A 24,433-nucleotide genomic window follows, 5' to 3' on the forward strand; every position below is an offset into this window, starting at 1 on the left:
TTTTAAGCAATGGCCGTGCTCTCTCTTATCATCCCAAATTCCCTCTTCCGTCATTTTTTTACCATCATTGTATGTAACATTTCGCTCCACTTGCTCATTATTCCATCCATGTTTGATTTTGGTAGCGAAACTACACAGTTACAGCGGCACGGGACCCTAACGCTTCTGTGGTACTTCTACTGATCTTACACAAGAAACGTGAAGGGTCCGACACTCAACATATAATACAAAACAAAAATCTACAATTTGTAACCAAACGGTTACACTATCCACCACCCCGATGAAAAAAATGCGAAAGCACGAAGAGATTTTGCATTTTTTTTTTTTTCGATCTACTCTCTCAAGTCATCTTCGGGCGCCATCGGTTCGTGGATGTACAACAAACATTTTAAAATACTCACAAAATTACAAACAACAACAAATTAAAACTGCTAAATACTACCGCGCGGTATCATAATTGAACTTAACAACAAATTAAAAATATAAATAATAAAACATGCTAAAATATTTTCTACGTACGTGTACAAATAAACAAATTAAAATCATAAAATGAAATAAATTAAAATATGCAAAATATGTACACAAAAAATATAAATTCTTTTAAAATATCCCGTATTATGGGTAGACAACGTTAAATTACTATTTACATTGATGCGCATCGAAAAACAATTTTACAACCCTATTTACAAAATATGTACAACACTTTAGATCACATTCCACACGGCCGAATCCCCTGGCGGGATTGATTCGCCGGCGGGCAAACTGTTTGACACAATAGTGACATTGACAGTTTGCGAAACGTCATGTATATATCAAAGTGAACTGACACAGCATATCTATTGTTCTGAGTTTTGTTTACAGTACGACTGCAGCGATCGACACGCTCGGTCGTGTTCGCGGCGTGCTCACCAGAAAGTAAACTCTAACTGAGTATAAACCAAAAATTAACTGGCAATATAGCGCTTGTTCGCTGCGCCATTTTTCGCTCTTTGTTAATACAAAGAGCACCCAGAAGCAAGAAGAAGAAGAAGAAGAGTTTTGTTTATGTTTACTTTATGCTGTGTGGTTCACAAAGTGTTAAAAATCGTGAAGTTTTCATTGAGAAAAGGCCTTTTTCTTGACGAAACTTTCGGTGAGTATAACGTACGTAATTAAAACATATCGAAGCTCTATTTTTGTATTCATTGACAGGTAATACGAGCTTGAATGGACGTGCACGGTGGTGGCGGGTTATTGCGCAATGCAGCGGCAATCTTCTCGAAGAAGTTTGGCCATTGCAACCCCCAAAATCTATATCGGGATTACCATAATAGCCATCTTGGCTCTGCAAGATGAAACAGGTAAGAATTGTGTACACATTTTTAAAATAATCAACCTCTCTAAGGTGATTGGGATTTGTTTTAGAATTTGGCCAAATGAAGCAAGGTGGGCGATCCCCTCCCGGCAGTTCCGCAGGTGGGGAAACTGAGGTAAAGGGTTATATCCCTCACATTTTCCGCCGGTCCCGCCAACCCCGGTATGGATCCCCGTAATAAATTAAGGTAAGTTGGATCTAATTTTCCGCATGTTAGCCCGTCTTCACGACCGCTCGGAGTCTTTCATCCGTCGGTCCGACTAATTTATGACTAACAGCTAACGATTCTCACAACAACTAACACAATCGACTAACAATTCCATAGTCCTTCGGTGTAATTAAATTGTTAACATTCTTCGTTTCTCTTTCTTTCCAGATCCACTTTCAGCGGTGTTCACCATCAGACGATCGGGGACACAACTCGTTATTCCGGCGCATCGTTGGATCACCGGCAAACTGCCGAAAAGTGGAATTTGAAAAGAAAAGATAAATAAATGATTTATAAAACTTTAATTCTGAGTTTTATCTTTTTTCTATTGAATGAAAATCTTTTCTGGTGGGTTCCAGGCAAGGTTCCAGGTGTGCGTCCGGAACTGGGATTGTTCAAAGAAGGGATGGGTTCCAAAAATCGAAGAAGGTTTTCGCTGCACAGTTCTTTGGCCGTAGGTTCCGCTCGAAGGTTTAGGTTGGCCTTTTTCCGGATCTTGAACGACCGGGTCTGCTTTCGGAGGGATTCGGGGTTCGAAGTTTGTGAAGTTGAAGAATGGAAAGCTTCACCAGGTAAGTCTCGGGGAATTTTAGAAGATTGAAGCACCGACTTACTGGTGTCAAAATCGGGAGTAAAATAACCGGAAGAATAGCGTGACATTGGGCTTCTTTTCGTTCCCATTTCTACCTGAAGCAGGTCTTCCGAATCAGATTCGGGCTCGCTGAAGGACATTTCGAAGTCTTCGGAATCAGAACTAGGGATGATCAACTCGATCTCTTCCTCTGGTTCTGACTCCGGCGCCCTATACTCGCATGTCGCGCTGGGGGGCAAATAGCGAGAATTTGCATCGCATGTGATGATGTTCATGTCACGCATAAACACGTAAATGATTCTTTTAATTTTTATGACGTCTGCTGGCATCATCACCCCCGAAGTCCTTTGCTCCCGAATGGTATGCAAAGTCTCTTCGAGGTCCAGCTCTAACTCCTCTAGCGGGTAGTTAGGATGCGTCGAGAGCAACGGACGAGGCATTTCAAACCATTCCTCTAAGTCCGACTCGTCCGCATCGTACGTCGACGACTGCCAATTGATTGGTTTATAATTGGCTTTAGCCTTTGCTCGCCGCTTGCGAGTCATAATGAGAATCAGTGTGTGTTGTGGGTCAGTAGGGTAAAATGAAATCGAAAAACATAGTGACGTAACAAAACAAACAGATTAAAATGAATAGTGTGCGTGTGTTGTCATTATGATTGGACAAAAACAGTGAAGTTCAATTATGATATATGTTGCGTCAATACATAAACGGTTTACGAAACACAAAATTTGCCAACATCAAAGAATTTTCGGACGGTAAAAACGAAAATCAAGAGCAAATGTGTCCGTGATGTGCTCAGGACCTCTTTTGAAGCAAAAGCTTCGTAATATCACAGTTAAATCACCTGAGTTTAGGACAGTGCGTAAGGGGCGAGACATACGTGCAAGCACGTATCCCTGCCACCTCCCGTCGGCAAAAATCGTTAGATTTTTGTATACTACTTCGGTCCCTTGATTACCTTTCGCGGACTTTTGGCTGGGTGCCAAGTGAAACTAATCGACAATCTATCAGTGCCGGGCCGACTCAAGACACAAGAGACTCTCCGGCAATCCCAGGGTCGGCTAGCTACTGTGTAATCAAGGTCTTTTCGCGATACAAAAACTAATAACACAGATCCTTCACATTACTTACATATTTATTAAAAGTCCTATTTGTTGAGTGTGCGTGTTGTTCTGTGTATAATTTGAGTGTTAATTTGTTAAGTGTAACCTATGCTAGTTGGACGTACCGGTACATACCGCTGCTTCTAGTTGATGGCGCGTTTGGTGGCCGACACAGCGACTCCTGTCCAGCTGTGCGGCCGGAAATCTCGCCGGATGGCAAGGCGAGCGGGGCCGGTACTCGGCCGACGGGACCAGCGGGCGTTGCTGGGGGGGGGGGGGTATGCAGGCGTCTTCCCTCGTGGGCGCAATCGGCCGGCCGTGGGCTAACCACCTTGGACGGCCGAGAGGGGAAAGCTCCTTTACGATTAGGGCCTGTGCCCGAGAGTCCGTCCGGAAGGACGGTGTGGCTCCTTTACAAGTTAGGCGCGGGAACCGTTCCCGGTTCCGCGGGCCGAACCGTGTGCTGGACGGTAGACTCTAAAGGTCCATACAAAAGAGGTCCTTAACGGTATTAATTCCCATTCAATCCCTTGACTCCTCTCAAGGGGGGGGGGTTTCTTGAATTTCTCGTTCACTTTAACCACTGCACTACGGAAATCACGTCTTCAGCGCACGGACGTCTGATTTTTCTGAGCCCAGTTTTAAGCAATGGCCGTGCTCTCTCTTATCATCCCAAATTCCCTCTTCCGTCATTTTTTTACCATCATGGTATGTAACATTTCGCTCCACTTGCTCATTATTCCATCCATGTTTGATTTTGGTAGCGAAACTACACAGTTACAGCGGCACGGGACCCTAACGCTTCTGTGGTACTTCTACTGATCTTACACAAGAAACGTGAAGGGTCCGACACTCAACATATAATACAAAACAAAAATCTACAATTTGTAACCAAACGGTTACAGCTACGTCATTTATGGACGGTTCCTTCGTTCCAAGCGAAGACCGCAAATATCCGGTTTCATTCAACGTTTGAGATTGGGATGTAATCTGTAGTGGCGGCTGTGTCTTGGCTGCGTTCAGGCTGCTATGTGACCAATTTTTTCGTTCCGATCGCCGCTTGTAACCTCACACCAGTAATGAACCATGGTACTGCAGATAATGTTCATGTTTTGACAGCAAAATTTTGAGGTTAGGTTACAAAATAAAACCGATCATGTTGGTCCGAGAAGGTATGACCATATTGCCCCGTAGAGACTAGTTTCGGAAAATTCATGTTTTATTGTTATTTCAGTTTCGAAAAAAATGCAGACTTGTTCACAAACTGCTCAGTAATAGTAGGAGTATAAACTGTAATGGAATATTTACCTGGGCAGTAGGGAGTTATCTGTTAAAAGCTTATTTTGGAGTATTAAATCTTATAACATTTTTGCGTTCGTAGCAAAAAATTGCATTTTCATTAATATTTGCATTTCAGAATCGAATTTTGGTACGGTTTTTACAGTGAGACATGATTGAAGCACTCTATAAAAGATCCTAAGGCTTTGAACAGAACAAAACTTGATAATAAGGCCAAATTCAGGGTGGCTCATATTGCCCCGTATGGTCATATTGCCCCTACTACCCCTATGAAGTAGAACCTAGTAATTATTATTTATACTGATTAAGAATTGTATTTTCTAAATTTTAACACTTGTTATAAACATTATACTAATATAAATGGGCCGTGGCCCAGTATTTCCTTTTATTTATTTTTTTATTCCAGAAAACGCCATATTTTTGAAGACAACCTTTCCTGGTACACTTACGAAGTTCCCCAATACAAACGGAAATTGTCCGGAGCAATCAAGATAAGTACAAACTTTTAGTATTTTAGTATTTAGCATTTTTTTTTATTCCTATTCGGGTTTGTCACTGCGACCAGTTTTTAGATCTATTGTGACATTACCCGTATCCTTAGTGTAGTGCATGTTGCATTACTCGGGGCCATGTTGCCATTGAGGGACAATAAAGTATCGATGTTGATACAGTTTTTGTTTTGTTTTCTTAGAAAACCTAGCATCACCCTTGTTTTACTGCTAAATTCTCCCCAGTAGGAGCTGGGTTTTAACATTAGCAGCAATATCATTCCAATAATGGAACATGTGTTCAGCAATAAGGATTCTAGTATGTTCCTTGCGTACTAGCACTTTCCAGTCTTCGAAGAGTTAGTACATACATGGATCCCTAACCCAATTTGATTTCCTTTGCATTGAGTTTAGCCTCAGATGGTGAGGTTTTTAACACTTATGTGGCCGGCAGGGTACCCGGGTACCTTTTTCAATTTCAAATCTCGATATTTTAATGGTTATTGAGACTAGGATGTTGGAACTCTGTTAGATCTTAGAACTCGTGAATATACATCTATTACTGGGGTTGACCAAATTTTAAAGTGAGGAGGGGCAGGGGGAGGGGCTCCTGCATTTTTTATTACGTGGAAGGCCGACAGGGTACCCGGGTACCCACGAAATTGAAATGATCATATCTCCGTCAATTTTCCATCGATTTTGGAAATTTTTAGCTCATTCAATTCAGAAACTCATCATCTATCGGGAAAATATTTGGTTAGACCGATCTAATCACCGTGGTTTTCGGAAAATCCATATTTTTGGGAGCATGTCTTTATACCATATTGAAACCCACATTGTTAAGGCTAGGATACCTTAAAGTGTTTATGGTCAACCATGGCCTCACGGGAAGCGTGTTCCGAAATCACAGTTTCAAAGTCAACAGGTTTTATGATTCCAGGCCGGTCAGATACAATATGGCAAAGCAATTTTACGATGCTTGGTACCGAAATTGCTACTAACCTACCGAAAATCCCGTATGTTGTATTGTATAAAAGCACGGATCCGGAAATCCGGATTTTCCGGTACCTATGGTGATCGGACCGGTCCAACCAAATAAGGTCTCGATAGATAATGAGTTTCTGAGTTGAATGAGGCAAAAACTTTTAACCCTCGAGCGATCGCGCCGTTGTATTTTGTACAACACGTTGAAAAAATCTCGCTATTTCTACTCAGCATTAGCGTGGTGCTGACGCAGGTAGTCAACCGCGCGAGTTACGGAAGGTTAAAATCGGTGGAAAAATCGCTAAGATATGATCATTTCAATTTCGTGGGTACCCGGGTACCCTGCCGGCCTTCTACGGGTGTTTTTTTTTTTGCTGGCCACACTACGGTTAACTATATATATATATATATATATATATATATATATATATATATATATATATATATATATATATATATATATATATATATATATATATATGTATATATATATATATATATATATATATATATATATATATATATATATATATATATACAGGGTGTTTGGTTCCGGGTTTTGGATATTTTCAGGGCTGATAGGTCTTGATGAGAGATGAAAAAGTTCCCATGGAACATAGGGTCGGAAATCACTGCTAAGTGAGTTAATCACATTTTAAGTTTTTAATTTTTGGTTATCTTTGAAGTCCTATATCTACTAAACTATCAATCGTACAAACTTTCTCAGCGCACGAATTGAAAGCTAATTACTTCTACTTTCTTAGTCTTTTGGACGTAAACTTTGTAAAAATAGTTTAAAAGGCCTTAAATTGAAAAATAATGCAAAATTGGTCGAAAAAATCGACTCTTTTTTGGACATTTTTGATGATTTGAATATGAAAATAAATCTTTTGTTAAAAAAGTTCTTCTACAAAACATGCACGAACTTGTTCCCTAAAAATGTTTCTTTGACACCAAAACTCTATCTTTTGTAGTTAAGCCAAAAAATGTTTTTGAAAATAACGTTCCAAATTGCATTAACTTCATGCCAAAACAATGGTCATCACCCTATCCGTCGTGCGTTCGTGTGCTGTTGCTCCACGGCATGAGGACGACTACTGCTGCTGGCTTGGCTGCTGGTGATGTCATCGCATACAGAAAACGAGCTCGCTCTTTGTCGCGTCACATCTCCGCCTGTGGAATCATTCGAGGCGGAGTTTGGATTTGCGCATACTTAGTGCGACATGCAGTTAACTTGTTTTTCGACGGAGCGAAAGGAAAGCGCGGACGAAAGTGTATTTACAAGAGCAACCATTTAAATCCTTCGCACTCGTAGCTCTGCTGCGGTGCTGTTCAGATGGGGGGGTCTGTGCGTGCGGCAATTTAGAGCATGCACTTATTTGATGCATTTCATTTTTTTTTTGTATGATGTGCAAGGATAATGATTCTTCTTATTTCTTGTATAACATTCCCACTGGGACAGAGCCTGTTTCTCAGCTCAGTTGTGAAACATACAGCAATAAATTCCTTTGGAACCAATCATGGGGGATCCTCGGGAAATGATACCTTTGGGGAATCTAATCAACAAGTTGGACATTTTAGGAGAAGTTGGGGATTCTTAATGGACATTGGGGATTTTTAGGAGAAATTGGGGCGGGTAAAGGGGACTTAGGAACCATGGGGGTCCTTGGGAAATGATACCTTTGGGGAATCTAATCGACAAGTCGGACATTTTAGGAGAAGTTGGAGATTCTTAAGGAACATTGGGAATTTTTAGGAGATATTGGGGATTTTTAAGGAACATTGGGGATTTTTAAGGAACGTTGGAGATTTTTAGGAGATATTTTGGAGGGTAAAGGGAACTTAGGAATCATGGCGGTCCTCGGGAAATGATACCTTTGGCGAATCTAATCAACAAGTTGGACATTTAAGACGAAGTTGGGGATTCTTAATGGACACTGGGGATTTTTAGGAGAAATTGGGGATTTTTCAGGAACATTGGGGATTTTTAGGAGATATTGGGGCGGGTAAAGGGAACTTAGGAACCATAAGGGTCCTTGGGAAATGATACCTTTGGGGAATCTAATCGACAAGTTGGACATTTTAGGAGAAGTTGGGGATTCTTAATGGACACTGGGGATTTTTAGGAGATATTGGGGATTTTTAAGGAACATTGGGGATTTTTAGGAGATATTGGGGAGGGTAAAGGGAACTTAGAAATCATGGAGGTCCTTTAAAAATGATACCTTTGGGGAATCTAATCAACAAGTTGGATATTTTAGGAGAAATTGAGGAATTTTAAGGAACATTGGGGATTTTTAGGAGATATTGGGGATTTTTAAGGAACATTGGGGATTTTTAAGGAACGTTGGAGATTTTTAGGAGATATTGGGGATTTTTAAGGAACATTGGGGATTTTTAGGAGATATTGGGGCGGGTAAAGGGAACTTAGGAATCATGGAGGTCCTTTAAAAATGATACCTTTGGGGAATCTAATCAACAAGTTGGACATTTTAGGAGAAGTTGGGGATTCTTAAGGGACACTGGGGATTTTTAGGCGATATTGGGGAGGGTAAAGGGAACTTAGGAATCATGGGGGTCCTTGGGAAATACTACCTTTGGGGAATCTAATCAACAAGTTGGCCATTTTAGGAGATACTGGGGATTTTTAAGGAACAATGGGGATTTTTACGAGATATTGGGTAGGTTAAAGGGAACTAAGGAATCATGGCGGTCCTCGGGAAATGATACCTTTGGGGAATCTAATCAACAAGTTGGACATTTTAGGAGAAATTGAGGAATTTTAAGGAACATTGGGGATTTTTAGGAGATATTGGGGAGGGTAAAGGGAACTTAGAAATCATGGAGGTCCTTTAAAAATGATACCTTTGGGGAATCTAATCAACAAGTTGGACATTTTAGGAGAAGTTGGGGATTCTTAAGGGACACTGGGGATTTTTAGGCGATATTGGGGAGGGTAAAGGGAACTTAGGAATCATGGGGGTCCTTGGGAAATACTACCTTTGGGGAATCTAATCAACAAGTTGGCCATTTTAGGAGATACTGGGGATTTTTAAGGAACAATGGGGATTTTTACGAGATATTGGGTAGGTTAAAGGGAACTAAGGAATCATGGCGGTCCTCGGGAAATGATACCTTTGGGGAATCTAATCAACAAGTTGGACATTTTAGGAGAAATTGAGGAATTTTAAGGAACATTGGGGATTTTTAGGAGATATTGGGGCGGGTAAAGGGAACTTACGAACCATGGGGGTCCTTGGGAAATGATACCTTTGGGGAATCTGATCAACAAGTTGGACATTTTAGGAGAAGTTGGGGATGCTAAAGGGACATTGGGGATTTTTAGGCGATATTGGGGAGGGTGAAGGGAACTTAGGAATCATGGGGGTCCTTGGGAAATAATACCCTTGGGGAATCTAATCAACAAGTTGGACATTTTAGGAGATATTGGGGATTCTTAATGGACATTGGGGATTTTTAAGGAACATTGGGGATTTTTAGGAGATATTGGGGCGGGTAAAGGGAACTTAGGAACCATGGGGGTCCTTGGGAAATGATACCTTTGGGGAATCTAATCAACAAGTTGGATATTTTAGGAGAAGTTGAGGAATTTTAAGGAACATTGGGGATTTTTAGGAGATATTGGGGAGGGTAAAGGGAACTTAGAAATCATGGAGGTCCTTTAAAAATGATACCTTTGGGGAATCTGATCAACAAGTTTGACATTTTAGGAGAAGTTGGGGATTCTAAAGGGACATTGGGGATTTTTAGGCGATATTGGGGAGGGTGAAGGGAACTTAGGAATCATGGGGGTCCTTGGGAAATAATACCTTTGGGGAATCTAATCAACAAGTTGGACATTTTAGGAGAAGTTGGGGATTCGTAATGGACATTGGGGATTTTTAAGAAACATTGGGGAATCTAATCAACAAGTTGGACATTTTAGGAGAAGTTGGGGATTCTTAATGGACAATGGAGATTTTTAAGGAACATTGGGGATTTTTAGGAGAAATTGGGGCGGGTAAAGGGGACTTCGGAACCATGGGGTTCCTTGGGAAATGATACCTTTGGGGAATCTAATCAACAAGTTGGACATTTTAGGAGAAGTTGGGGATTCTTAAGGAACATTGGGGATCTTTAGGAGATATTGGGGAGGGTAAAGGGAACTTAGAAATCATGGAGGTCCTTTAAAAATGATACCTTTGGGGAATCTGATCAACAAGTTGGACATTTTAGGAGATGTTGGGGATTCTTAATGGACACTGGGGATTTTTAGGAGAAATTGGGGATTTTTAAGGAACATTGGGGATTTTTAAGGAACGTTGGAGATTTTTAGGAGATATTTTAAAGGGAACTTAGAAATCAAATCGGGAAATGATACCTTTGGCGAATCTAATCAACAAGTTGGACATTTAAGGAGATGTTGGGGATTCTTAATGGACACTGGGGATTTTTAGGAGAAATTGGGGATTTTTCAGGAACATTGGGGATTTTTAAGAGATATTGGGGCGGGTAAAGGGAACTTAGGATTCATGGGAGTCCTTGGGAAATGATACCTTTGGGGAATCTAATCGACAAGTCGGACATTTTAGGAGAAGTTGGGGATTCTTAAGGAACATTGGGGATTTTTAGGAGATATTGGGGATTTTTAAGGAATGTTGGAGATTTTTAGGAGATATTTGGGAGGGTAAAGGGAACTTAGGAATCATGGGGGTCCTTGGGAAATGATACCTTTGGGGAATCTAATCGACAAGTCGGACATTTTAGGAGAAGTTGGGGATTCTTAAGGAACATTGGGGATTTTTAGGAGAAATTGGGGATTTTTAAGGAACATTGGGGATTTTTAGGAGATATTGGGGCGGGTAAAGGGAACTTAGGATTCATGGGAGTCCTTGGGAAATGATACCTTTGGGGAATCTAATCGACAAGTCGGATATTTTAGGAGATATTGGGGATTTTTAAGGAACATTGGGGATTTTTAAGGAACGTTGGAGATTTTTAGGAGATATTTTAAAGGGAACTTAGAAATCAAATCGGGAAATGATACCTTTGGCGAATCTAATCAACAAGTTGGACATTTAAGGAGATGTTGGGGATTCTTAATGGACACTGGGGATTTTTAGGAGAAATTGGGGATTTTTCAGGAACATTGGGGATTTTTAAGAGATATTGGGGCGGGTAAAGGGAACTTAGGATTCATGGGAGTCCTTGGGAAATGATACCTTTGGGGAATCTAATCGACAAGTCGGACATTTTAGGAGAAGTTGGGGATTCTTAAGGAACATTGGGGATTTTTAGGAGATATTGGGGATTTTTAAGGAATGTTGGAGATTTTTAGGAGATATTTGGGAGGGTAAAGGGAACTTAGGAATCATGGGGGTCCTTGGGAAATGATACCTTTGGCGAATCTAATCAACAAGTTGGACCTTTAAGGAGAAGTTGGGGATTCTTAAGGGACATTGGGAATTTTTAGGAGATATTGGGAATTTTTAAGGAACATTGGGGATTTTTAGGAGATATTGGGGAGGGTAAAGGGAACTTAGGAACCATGGCGGTCCTTGAGAAATGATTCCTTTGGGGAATCTGATCAGCAAGTTGGTAATTTTAGGAGAAGTTGGGGATTCTTAATGGACATCGGGAATTTTTAGGAGATATTGAGGATTTTTAAGGAACATTGGGGATTTTTAGGAGATATTGGGGATTTTTAAGGAACATTGGGGATTTTTAAGGAACGTTGGAGATTTTTAGGAGATATTGGGGAGGATAAAGGGAACTTTGAAATCATGGAGGTCCTTGGGAAATGATACCTTTGGGGAATCTTATCAACATGTTGGACATTTTAGGATATATTGGGGATTCTTAAGGGACATTGGGGATTTTTAGGAGATATTGGGGAGGGTAAAGGGATCTTAGAAATCATGGCGGTCCTTGAGAAATGATACCTTTGGGGTATCTAATCAACAAGTTGGATATTTTAGAAGAAGTTGGGGATTTTTAAGGGACATTGGGGATTTTTTGGCGAAATTGGGGAGGGTAAAGGGAACTTAGGAATCATGGGGGTTCTTGGGAAATGATACCTTTGGGAAATCTAATCAACAAGTTGGACATTTTGGGAGAAGTTGGGGATTCTTAAGGGACATTGTGGATTTTTAGGAGCTATTGGGAATTTTTAGGAGATATTGGGGCGGGTGAAGGGAACTTAGGAACCATGGGGGTCCTCTTAGGAAAAGTTGGGGATTCCTAAGGGACATTGGGGATTTTTAGGCGATATTGGGGAGGTTAAAGGGAACTTAGGAACCATGGGGGTCCTTGGGAAATGATACCTTTGTGGAATCTAATCGACAAGTCGGACATTTTAGGAGTAGTTGGGGATTCTTAAGGAACATTGGGGATTTTTAGGAGATATTGGGGATTTTTAAGGAACATTGGGGATTTTTAAGGAACGTTGGAGATTTAAGGAGATATTGGGGGGGGGGGATAAAGGGAACTAAGGAATCATGGCGGTCCTCGGGAAATGATACCTTTGGCGAATCTAATCAACAAGTTGGACATTTAAGGAGAAGTTGGGGATTCTTAAGGGACATTGGGGATGATGATTCCTATGTTTCCTTCACCCTCTCCAATATCTCCTAAAAATTACCAATGATTCTTAAAAAATCCCCTACTTCTGCTAAAATGATCGACTTGTTGCTAAAGTTCCCCAAAGGTATCATTTCCCATGCAGACCCCCATGATTCCTAAGTTCCCCTACCCTCCCCAATATCTCCTTAAATCCCAATCGTTCCTCAAAAAATCTCCAATATCTTCTCAAAAGTCCCAAAATTCCTTAAAAAATCCCCCATATCTTCTAAAAAGCCCCAACATTCCTTAAAAATCTCCAATATATCCTCAAAATTTCCAATGTTCTTGAAGCATCCCACACTTCTCCTAAAATGTCCAACTAAATCTAACGAATCCCAAAGGTATCATTTCCCAAGGACCCCCATGATTCCTAAGTTCCGATAACCCTTCCCAATATCTCTCACAATTCCCAACGCTCCTTGAAAAGTTCCCAATATCTCCTAAAAATCCCCAACGTCATGAAAAATCTCCAATATCTCCTGAAAATCTCCAAAGTTTGTTAAAAATCTCCAATATCTCCTAAAATTCCCCAATGTTCCCTAAAAATCCCCAATATCTCCTCAAAATCCCCAACGTTCCTTAAAAATCTCCAAAATCTCCTAAAATGTCCAACTTGTTGATTAGATTCCCCAAAGGTATCATTTCTCAAGGACCCCCATGATTCCTAAGTTTCCTTTACTCTCCCCAATATCTTCTAAAAATCCCCAATGTTCCTTAAGAGTCCCCAACTTTTCCTCAAATATCCAACTTGTTGATTAGATTCCCCAAAGGTATCATTTCCCAAGGACCCGCATGATTCCTAAGTTCCCTTTACCCTCCCCAATATCTCCTTAAAATCCCCAATGTTCCTTAAAAATTCCCAATATCTCCTTAAAATCCCCTATGTTTCTTAAGAATCCCCAACTTCTCCAAAAATGCCCAACTTGATGATTAGATTCCCCAAAGGAATCATTTCCCGAGGAACGCCATGATTCCTAAGTTCTCTTTACCCTCACCAATATCGCCTAATAATCCCCAATGTGCCATAAGAATCCCCAACTTCTCCTAAAATGTCCGACTTGTCGATTAGATTCCACAAAGGTATCATTTGCCAAGAACCCCCATGATTCTAAGTCTTTACCCTCCACAATATCTCCTAAAATCCCCCAATGTTCCTTAAAAATCCCTAATGTTCCTTAAAAATCCCCAATATCTCCTAAAATGTCCAACTAGTTCATTAGAATTCCCAAAGGTATCATTTCCCAAGGACCCCCATGATTTCTAAGTTCTTTTTACCCTCCCCAACATCTCCTAAAAATCCCCAATGTTCCTTAAAAATTTCCAATATAACCTGAAAATCCCCATTCTCCCTTAAGAATCCCCAACTTCTCCTAAAATGCCCAACTCAGAGATGCCAGATATACAGATTTTTCTGTATTGAACAGATTTTTTACATTATGTACAGACAAGATACAGAGTACAGAAAAATACAGATATTTGAAATTAGATAAAGATTTCTCCAGAAAGCATAAAAATTGAAGTTATTTTCGATAAATTCAATGGAAATTTTATAAATTTCTGATTATTCTTTAAAAATGATTTAAAAATTGTACATTTTCACACATATTTTAGAAAAATAAAAACCAGTAAAAATGTTAAACCGTCAAAATGTAGTACATTTTTATTAGTTTCTTTTGAAATCTAAGTGTCTGCTATACCCTTGAAAACGGCGATACAGAAAAAATTGTATTGATACAGATTTTTGGTGGAAATAATCTGGCATCTCTGGTCCAACTTGTTGTTTAGATTCCGCAAAAGTATCATTTCCCAAGGACCCCCATGATTCCTAAGTTCCCTTTACCCTCCCCAATATCGCCTAAAAATCCACAATGTCCCGTAAGAATCCCCAATTTCTCCTAAGAGGACCCCCATGATTCCCAAGTTCAGTTTTCCCCTCCCCAATATCTCCTAAAAATCCCCAATGTTTCTTAGAAACCCTCAATATCTCCAAAAAATCCCCAGTGTTCCTTAAGAATCCCCAACTTCTTTTAAAATGTCCGACTTGTCGATAAGATTCCACAAAGGTATCATTTCCCAAGGACCCCCATGATTCCTAAGTTCCCTTTTCTCCTTCCCAATATCGCCTAAAATTCCCCAATGTTCCTTAAAATCCCCAATGTCCCTTAAGAATCCCAAACTTCTCCTAAAATGTCCAACTTGTTTATTAGATTCCTCAAAGGTATCATTTTTCAAGGATCCCCATGACTCCTAAGTTCCCTTTACCCTCCCCAATATCTCCTTAAAATCCCCAATGATCCTTATGAATACTCAACTCCTCCTAAGAGGACCCCCATGATTCCTAAGTTCCCTTTTCCCCTTCATAATATCTCCTAAAAATCCCCAATGTTCCTTAAAAATCCCAAATGTTCCTTAAAAATCCCCAATATCTCCTAAAAATCCCCAATGTTGCTTAAGAATCCCCAACTTCTTTTAAAATGTCCGACTTGTCGATAAGATTCCACAAAGGTATCATTTCCCAAGGACCCCCATGATTCCTAAGTTCCCTTTTCTCCTTCCCAATATCGCCTAAAATTCCCCAATGTTCCTTAAAATCCCCAATGTCCCTTAAGAATCCCAAACTTCTCCTAAAATGTCCGACTTGTTGATTAGATTCCCCAAACGTATCATTTCTCAAGGACCGCCATGATTCCCTTTTCCCCTTCCCAATATCTCCTAAAAATCCCCAATGTTTCTTAAAAATCCCCAATATCTCCTAAAAATCCCCAATGTTTCTTAAAAATCCCCAATGTTCCTTAAAAATCCCCAATATCTCCTAAAAATCCCCAATGTTCCTTAAGAATCCCCAACTTCTCCTAAAATGTCCGACTTGTCGATTAGATTCCCCAAAGGTATCATTTCCCAAGGACCCCCATGGTTCCTAAGTTCCCTTTACCCGCCCCAATATCTCCTAAAAATCCCCAATGTTCCTAAAAAATCCCCAATATATCCTTAAAATCCCCAATGTCCATTAAGAATCCCCAACTTCTCCTAAAATGTCCAACTTGTTGATTAGATTCCCCAAAGGTATCATTTCTCAAGGACCGCCAAGATTCCTAAGTTACCTTTACCCGCCCCAATATCTCCTAAAAATCCCCAATGTTCCTTAAAAATCCCCAATGTCCCTTAAGAATCCCCAACTTCTCCTAAAATTACCAACTTGTTGATCAGATTTCCCAAAGGTATCATTTCTCAAGGACCGCCATGATTCCTAAGATCCCTTTACCCTCCCCAATATCTCCTAAAAATCCCCAATGTTTCTTAAAAATTCCCAATATCTCCTAAAAATCCCCAATGTCCCTTAAGAATCCCCAATATCTCCTAAAATGTCCAACATGTTGATAAGATTCCCTAAAGGTATCATTTCCCAAGGACCTCCATGATTTCAAAGTTCCCTTTATCCTCCCCAATATCTCCTAAAAATCTCCAACGTTCCTTAAAAATCCCCAATGTTCCTTAACAATCCCCAATATCTCCTAAAAATCCCCAATGTTCCTTAAAAATCCCCAATATCTCCTAAAAATCCCCGATGTCCATTAAGAATCCCCAACTTCTCCTAAAATTACCAACTTGTTGATCAGATTCCCCAAAGGTATCTTTTCTCAAGGACCGCCATGGTTCCTAAGTTCCCTTAACCCTCCCCAATATCTCCTAATAATCCCCAATGTTCCTTACAAATTCCCAATATCTCCTAAAAATCCCCAATGTCCTTTAAGAATCCCCAACTTCTCCTTAAATGTCCAACTTGTTGATTAGATTCGCCAAAGGTATCATTTCCCGAGGACCGCCATGATTCCTTAGTTCCCTTAACCCTCCCCAATATCTCCTAAAAATCCCCAATGTTCCTTAAAAATTCCCAATATCTCCTAAAAATCCCCAATGTCCTTTAAGAATCCCCAACTTCTCCTTAAATGTCCAACTTGTTGATTAGATTCGCCAAAGGTATCATTTCCCGAGGACCGCCATGATTCCTTAGTTCCCTTTACCCTCCCCAATATCTCCTAAAAATCTCCAACGTTCCTTAAAAATCCCCAATGTTCCTTAAAAATCCCCAATATCTCCTAAAAATCCCCAATGTTCCTTAAGAATCCCCAACTTCTCCTAAAATGTCCGACTTGTCGATTAGATTCCCCAAAGGTATCATTTCTCAAGGACCCCCATGGTTCCTAAGTTCCCTTTACCCTCCCCAATATCTCCTAAAATCCCCAATGTTCCTTAAAAATTCCCAATATCTCCTAAACATCCCCAATGTCCCTTAAGAATCCCCAACTTCTCCTTAAATGTCCAACTTGTTGATTAGATTCGCCAAAGGTATCATTTCCCGAGGACCGCCATGATTCCTTAGTTCCCTTTACCCTCCCTAATATCTCCTAAAAATCTCCAACGTTCCTTAAAAATCCCCAATGTTCCTTAAAAATCCCCAATATCTCCTAAAAATCCCCAATGTTCCTTAAGAATCTCCAACTTCTCCTAAAATGTCCGACTTGTCGATTAGATTCCCCAAAGGTATCATTTCCCAAGGACCCCCATGGTTCCTAAGTTCCCTTTACCCTCATCAATATCTCCTAAAAATCTCCAACGTTCCTTAAAAATCCCCAATGTTCCTTAAAAATCCCCAATATCTCCTAAAAATCCCCAATGTTCCTTAAGAATCCCCAACTTCTGCTAAAGTGTCCGACTTGTCGATTAGATTCCCCAAAGGTATCATTTCCCAAGGACCCCCATGATTCCTAAGTTCCCTTTACCCTCCCAAATATCTCCTAAAAATCTCCAACGTTCCTTAAAAATCCCCAATATCTCCTAAAAATCCCCAATGTTCCTTAAGAATCCCCAACTTCTCCTAAAGTGTCCGACTTGTCGATTAGATTCCCCAAAGGTATCATTTCCCAAGGACCCCCATGATTCCTAAGTTCCCTTTACCCTCCCAAATATCTCCTAAAAATCTCCAACGTTCCTTAAAAATCCCCAATATCTCCTAAAAATTCCCAATGTTCCTTAAGAATCCCCAACTTCTCCTAAAATGTCCAACTTGTTGATCAGATTCCCCAAAGGTATCATTTTTAAAGGACCTCCATGATTTCTAAGTTCCCTTTACCCTCCCCAATATCTCCTAAAAATCCCCAATGTTCCTTAAAATTCCTCAATTTCTCCTAAAATATCCAACTTGTTGATTAGATTCCCCAAAGGTATCATTTCCCAAGGACCCCCATGGTTCCTAAGTCCCCTTTACCCGCCCCAATTTCTTCTAAAAATCCCCAATGTCCATTAAGAATCCCCAACTTCTCCTAAAATGTCCAACTTGTTGATCAGATTCCCCAAAGGTATCATTTTTAAAGGACCTCCATGATTTCTAAGTTCCCTTTACCCTCCCCAATATCTCCTAAAAATCCCCAATGTTCCTTAAAATTCCTCAATTTCTCCTAAAATATCCAACTTGTCGATTAGATTCCCCAAAGGTATCATTTCCCAAGGACCCTTATGGTTCCTAAGTTCCCTTTACCCGCCCCAATATCTCCTGAAAAATCCCCAATTTCTCCTAAAAATCCCCAGTGTCCATTAAGAATCCCCAACTTCGTCTTAAATGTCCAACTTGTTGATTAGATTCGCCAAAGGTATCATTTCCCGAGGACCGCCATGATTCCTAAGTTCCCTTTACCCTCCAAAATATCTCCTAAAAATCTCCAACGTTCCTTAAAAATCCCCAATGTTCCTTAAAAATCCCCAATATCTCCTAAAAATTCCCAATGTTCCTTAAGAATCTCCAACTTCTCCTAAAATGTCCGACTTGTCGATTAGATTCCCCAAAGGTATCATTTCCCAAGGACCCCCATGGTTCCTAAGTCCCCTTTACCCGCCCCAATTTCTCCTAAAAATCCCCAATGTCCATTAAGAATCCCCAACTTCTCCTAAAATGTCCAACTTGTTGATTAGATTCCCCAAAGGTATCATTTCCCGAGGACCGCCATGATTCCTAAGTTCCCTTTACCCTACCCAATATCTCGTAAAAATCCCCATTGTTCCTTAAAAATCCCCAGTATCTCCTAAAATGGCCAACTTGTTGTTTAGATTCGCCAAAGGTATTATTTCCCAAGGACCCCCATGATTCCTAAGTTCCCTTTACCCTCCCCAATATCGCCTAAAAATCCCCAATGTCCCTTAAGAATCCCCAACTTCTCCTAAAATGTCCAACTTGTTGATTAGATTCCCCAAAGGTATCATTTCCCAAGGACCCTTATGGTTCCTAAGTTCCCTTTACCCGCCCCAATATCTCCTAAAAATCCCCAATGTTCCTGAAAAATCCCCAATTTCTCCTAAAAATCCCCAATGTCCATTAAGAATCCCCAACTTCTCCTAAAATGTCCAACTTGTTGATTAGATTCCCCAAAGGTATCATTTCCCGAGGATCCCCCATGATTGGTTCCAAAGGAATTTATTGCTGTATGTTTCACAACTGAGCTGAGAAACAGGCTCTGTCCCAGTGGGAATGTTATACAAGAAATAAGAAGAATCATTATCCTTGCACATCATACAAAAAAAAATGAAATGCATCAAATAAGTGCATGCTCTAAATTGCCGCACGCACAGACCCCCCCATCTGAACAGCACCGCAGCAGAGCTACGAGTGCGAAGGATTTAAATGGTTGCTCTTGTAAATACACTTTCGTCCGCGCTTTCCTTTCGCTCCGTCGAAAAACAAGTTAACTGCATGTCGCACTAAGTATGCGCAAATCCAAACTCCGCCTCGAATGATTCCACAGGCGGAGATGTGACGCGACAAAGAGCGAGCTCGTTTTCTGTATGCGATGACATCACCAGCAGCCAAGCCAGCAGCAGTAGTCGTCCTCATGCCGTGGAGCAACAGCACACGAACGCACGACGGATAGGGTGATGACCATTGTTTTGGCATGAAGTTAATGCAATTTGGAACGTTATTTTCAAAAACATTTTTTGGCTTAACTACAAAAGATAGAGTTTTGGTGTCAAAGAAACATTTTTAGGGAACAAGTTCGTGCATGTTTTGTAGAAGAACTTTTTTAACAAAAGATTTATTTTCATATTCAAATCATCAAAAATGTCCAAAAAAGAGTCGATTTTTTCGACCAATTTTGCATTATTTTTCAATTTAAGGCCTTTTAAACTATTTTTACAAAGTTTACGTCCAAAAGACTAAGAAAGTAGAAGTAATTAGCTTTCAATTCGTGCGCTGAGAAAGTTTGTACGATTGATAGTTTAGTAGATATAGGACTTCAAAGATAACCAAAAATTAAAAACTTAAAATGTGATTAACTCACTTAGCAGTGATTTCCGACCCTATGTTCCATGGGAACTTTTTCATCTCTCATCAAGACCTATCAGCCCTGAAAATATCCAAAACCCGGAACCAAACACCCTGTATATATATATATATATTCAAAATACATCATTCTGGGCTAATATTACGTTATCTGAAATACTGTTGGCCATTGTAGAACCGGTATTCAGATTTCCCGGGAATCGGTTCCGGTGGTTCCGGGGTCAATTTTTCGAATATAAACACCAGGAATTCCTACGGAAGTTCCTACAGACATTCCTCTGAAAATTCTTCTAGGAATTCTTCCGGAAATTCCTACGGAAATTCTTCCAGCAATTCCTACGGAAGTTCTTCCAGGAATTCCTACGGAAGTTATTCCAGGAATTCCTACGGAAGTTCTTCCAGGAATTCCTCCGGAAATTTCTCTAGGAATTCCTCCAGGAATTCCTCCGGAAATTTATCCAGGAATTCCTCCAGGAGTTCCTCCGGAAATTTCTCCTGGAGTTCCTCTGGAAATTTCTCCAGGAATTCCTCCAGGGATTAATCCAGGAATTTCCCGTAGGAATTCCTGGATGAATTTCCGAAAGAATTCCTGAAGGAATTCTCGGAGGAATTCCTGGAGGAATTCCAGGAGGAATTCCTGAAGGAGTACCCAGAGGAATTCCCGGAGAAATTCCCAGAGGAATTCCCGGAGGAATTCCCATAGAAATTCCCGGAGGAAATCCCAGAGGAATTCCCGGAGGAATTCCCAGATGAATTCTCGGAGGAATTCCCATAGGAATTCCCGGAGGAATTCCCAGAGAAATTTCCAGAGGAATTCCCGGAGAAATTCCCGAAGGAATTCTCAGAGGAACTAACGGAAGAAATGTCAGAGGAATTCCCGGAGGGATTCCCAGAGGAATTCTCGGAGGAATTCCTTCAGGAGTTCCTCCGGAAATTTCTCCTGGAGTTCCTCTGGAAATTTCTCCAGGAATTCCTCCACGGATTAATCCAGGAATTTCCCGTAGGAATTCCTGGATGAATTTCCGAAAGAATTCCTGGAGGAATTCCCGGAGGAATTCCTGGAGGAATTCCCGGAGGAATTCCTGGAGGAATTCCCGGAGGAATTCCTGGAGGAATTCCCGGAGGAATTCCCGGAGGAATTCCTGGAGGAATTCCCGGAGGAATTCCTGGAGGAATTCCAGGAGGATTTCCGGAGGAATTCCTGGAGGAATTTCCGGAGGAATTCCTGGAGGAATTTCCGGAGGAATTCCTGGAGGAATTTCCGGAGGAATTCCTGGAGGAATTTCCGGAGGAATTCCTGGAGGAATTTCCGGAGGAATTCCTGGAGGAATTTCCGGAGGAATTCCTGGAGGAATTTCCGGAGGAATTCCTGGAGGAATTTCCGGAGGAATTCCTGGAGGAATTTCCGGAGGAATTCCTGGAGGAATTTCCGGAGGAATTCCTGGAGGAATTTCCGGAGGAATTCCTGGAGGAATTTCCGGAGGAATTCCTGGAGGAATTTCCGGAGGAATTCCTGGAGGAATTTCCGGAGGAATTCCTGGAGGAATTTCCGGAGGAATTCCTGGAGGAATTTCCGGAGGAATTCCTGGAGGAATTTCCGGAGGAATTCCTGGAGGAATTTCCGGAGGAATTCCTGGAGGAATTTCCGGAGGAATTCCTGGAGGAATTTCCGGAGGAATTCCTGGAGGAATTTCCGGAGGAATTCCTGGAGGAATTTCCGGAGGAATTACCGGAGAAATTCCTGGATTAATCCCTGGAGGAATTCCTGGAGAAATTTCCAGAGGAATTCCTGGATGATTTTCCGGAGGAATTCCTGGAGGAATTCCTAGAGAAATTTCCGGAGGAATTCCTGGAAGAACTTCCATAGGAATTCCTAGAAGAACTTCCGTAGGAATTGCTGGAAGAATTTCCGTAGGAATTCCTGGTGGAATTCCTGGAGGAATTTCCGGAAGAATTCCTAGAAGAATTTTCAGAGGAATGTCTGTAGGAACTTCCGTAGGAATTCCTGGTGTTTATCTTCGAAAAATTGACGCCGGAATCACCGGAACCGATTCCCGGGAAATCTGAATACCGGTTCTACAATGGCCAACAGTATTTCAGATAACGCAATATTAGCCCAGAATGATGTATTTTGAAAATCACGATGTTTGAGATGCCGCATGACGGTATTGAACCATTTTCAAAACTTGGCCCCGGAACTGGATTCCGGAAAATCCGTATACCGATTCCATAATGGTTAAATGTATCCTAAGTGGCCAACCATTATGATAAAGTGCCATAATTTTCAAAATCATGAAGTTTGATATGTCGCATGATGGTGTTTGCTTATTTTCGAAAATTAGACCCCGGAACCACCGGAACTGATTCCCGGGAAATCCGAATACCGGTTCCAAAATGGCCAATAGTATTTCAGACAACGCCAAAACAGCACAGAATGATGCATCTTGAAAAATCATGAAGTTTGAGGTGTCGCATGATGGGATTGAATCATATTCAAAAATTGACCCCGGAACCGGTTCCCCGGAACATCCGTAAAACGGGTTCCAAGGCACGTAGTGACCGGGATGGACTTCTAGACAATTGTTTCCATCATTCTAGTACACTTAGGTCTGAAAACTGAGCGGCTCTCATATCGAAAATTTACTTTTTCCAAAATGGCCAAATCGAATGACCCATTTTGATTCCGGAATAACTCCGGAACCAGGTGGCCATTCCAACAATCCTTGACAAATCCTTCAAATAGAAGAATATCCGCTTATTGTGTCAAAATTTGGTCGAAAAATATTGAAAAACAAAAAAGTTATAACGAAAAGAGTATTTTTTCGCACTCTCGTTAGGGGGGGGGGGTTGGTAACGGAAGGGTTAAACGTTTGGTTACCGAGATATCTCTCGAAGAGTACTTATGAGTCATACATGTAAACTTTTTAAGATTTTTAACCAAGTGTATCATAATAAATATTTTGGCCGTTTGTCGATCGATTTGGGTTCTCTTGGCACCAAATGAAAGCTACAGCATCCTAGTAGATCACCCAGAAATTTTATTTTCATTGGACATTTGGTTACAGAGATATCTTTCGAAGAGTACTTAGGATTTATACAACTAAACCTTATGAGAATTTTGACCAAGTGTATCATAATAAATATTCTGGCCGTCTGTCAACCGATTTCGGTTATCCTGGCACCAAATGAAAGCTACAACATTCTAGTAGAACTCTATACAATTTTGTTAGGATTGGTCATTTGGTTACCGAGATATCTTTCAAAGAGTACTTGGGAGTAAGGTTAACTTTTTGAGAGATTTTTGACCAATGATACCATAATAAATATCTCAGCTGTCTGTCAACCGGTTTGGGGGGTTCTCTAAGCACCAAATGAAAGCTACAATATCCTTATATAAGGCCCTGAAATTTTATTTTGATTCGACATTTGATTACTGAGATATCTTACGAAGAGTATTTCAATAAATTCTTTTTTATTAATCTATTCACTTACTTGTTATCTTGCATTAGTTTTTTGATCAGTCTATGTGAAATTATTTTTCAATAAATAATGCTGACAAAGTGTATTGTTGTTTTCAACAGAATTATAAATAACAAATTACAAATACACAGGAATTTTATGAAAACTAACAATATGTTAAATGAAAGCTTTAAATTTATATATTGTGGGAAAAATGCAAGAACCGGACAGCGAAAATAACTAGCTAATGCCAAAACTGATAAACTTAGTAGATATATCATTTTTTGTCCTTTCTGCACCATAACCATGAATACCAAGTACTTCGGAGCTAATTTAATCGACTGATTAAGAGATATTAGACAAAGTATATCTAGATGATTTTCTTATCCATTTGTTAATCGATTCAAGATCTTTTGGCAGTTAACAAAAGATACAACATTCAAGAATATGTAAGCTATTTTTTTTAAATTTCACTCAAGATTTTAGAAGGTGTCTGTCATTTCTGGTAGTTCAGTCCATGGGTCCATGGTGCTATTTTGGAAACCAATTCACTAGCTGCCAAATCCACAATATTTTCTAGAACTTTTGATCCATTACACAAAATAAATATGTTAAATACAAATAATACAACAATAATTTTGATAAGTGTAAGAAGGGTTCTGTTCACCATAGGTGGATTAAATCGGGTATTTTTTTGGTTGTGTTATTTTACCCAATGCTATATACAGCATCTATCAAGCTCAGCTCATAGCTACTAGCGGTTATGAGGCACTGTTCCTCAAGCCATAAACGGAAACACTCAACAACAACAACAACAACAACAGCAAGCTCAGCTCAAGCGCATGAACGACGTTTAAACCTTGATCGTAAAACACAAACTGCAATTGCTCACCACCTTTTTACCCTTCTTACACCCATAAGAAGGGTATATTATGTTTCAAGTTCAAAACCGAATTAGCGACAATTTTTCTTTTACTTCCGCTGCTTTTGCC

The 24,433-nt window shown here is 40.3% G+C and overlaps 2 protein-coding genes across 2 annotated transcripts in view; one reads left to right on the plus strand and one right to left on the minus strand.

The window, feature by feature from the left end:
* LOC109432765 (lipid scramblase CLPTM1L) overlaps window positions 1-24,433 on the plus strand; it is a 205,525-nt gene that overhangs the window by 91,249 nt on the left and 89,843 nt on the right. The gene's annotated exons all lie outside the window — the stretch shown is intronic.
* Window positions 1,735-6,396, minus strand: LOC134291222 (uncharacterized). Its single transcript, XM_062858722.1, has one exon. It carries the CDS (start codon window positions 2,697-2,699, stop codon window positions 1,854-1,856), a length of 846 nt encoding a protein of 281 aa, XP_062714706.1. The 5' UTR covers window positions 2,700-6,396; the 3' UTR covers window positions 1,735-1,853.

The sequence above is a fragment of the Aedes albopictus genome, chromosome 3, assembly GCF_035046485.1.
Source record: "Aedes albopictus strain Foshan chromosome 3, AalbF5, whole genome shotgun sequence".
In the NCBI taxonomy this organism is placed as follows: domain Eukaryota; kingdom Metazoa; phylum Arthropoda; class Insecta; order Diptera; family Culicidae; genus Aedes; species Aedes albopictus.

Excerpts from the sequence above, each read along its gene's own strand:
- LOC134291222 (XM_062858722.1), bottom strand. The coding sequence starts at position 2,699 with ATGACTCGCAAGCGGCGAGCAAAGGCTAAAGCCAATTATAAACCAATC.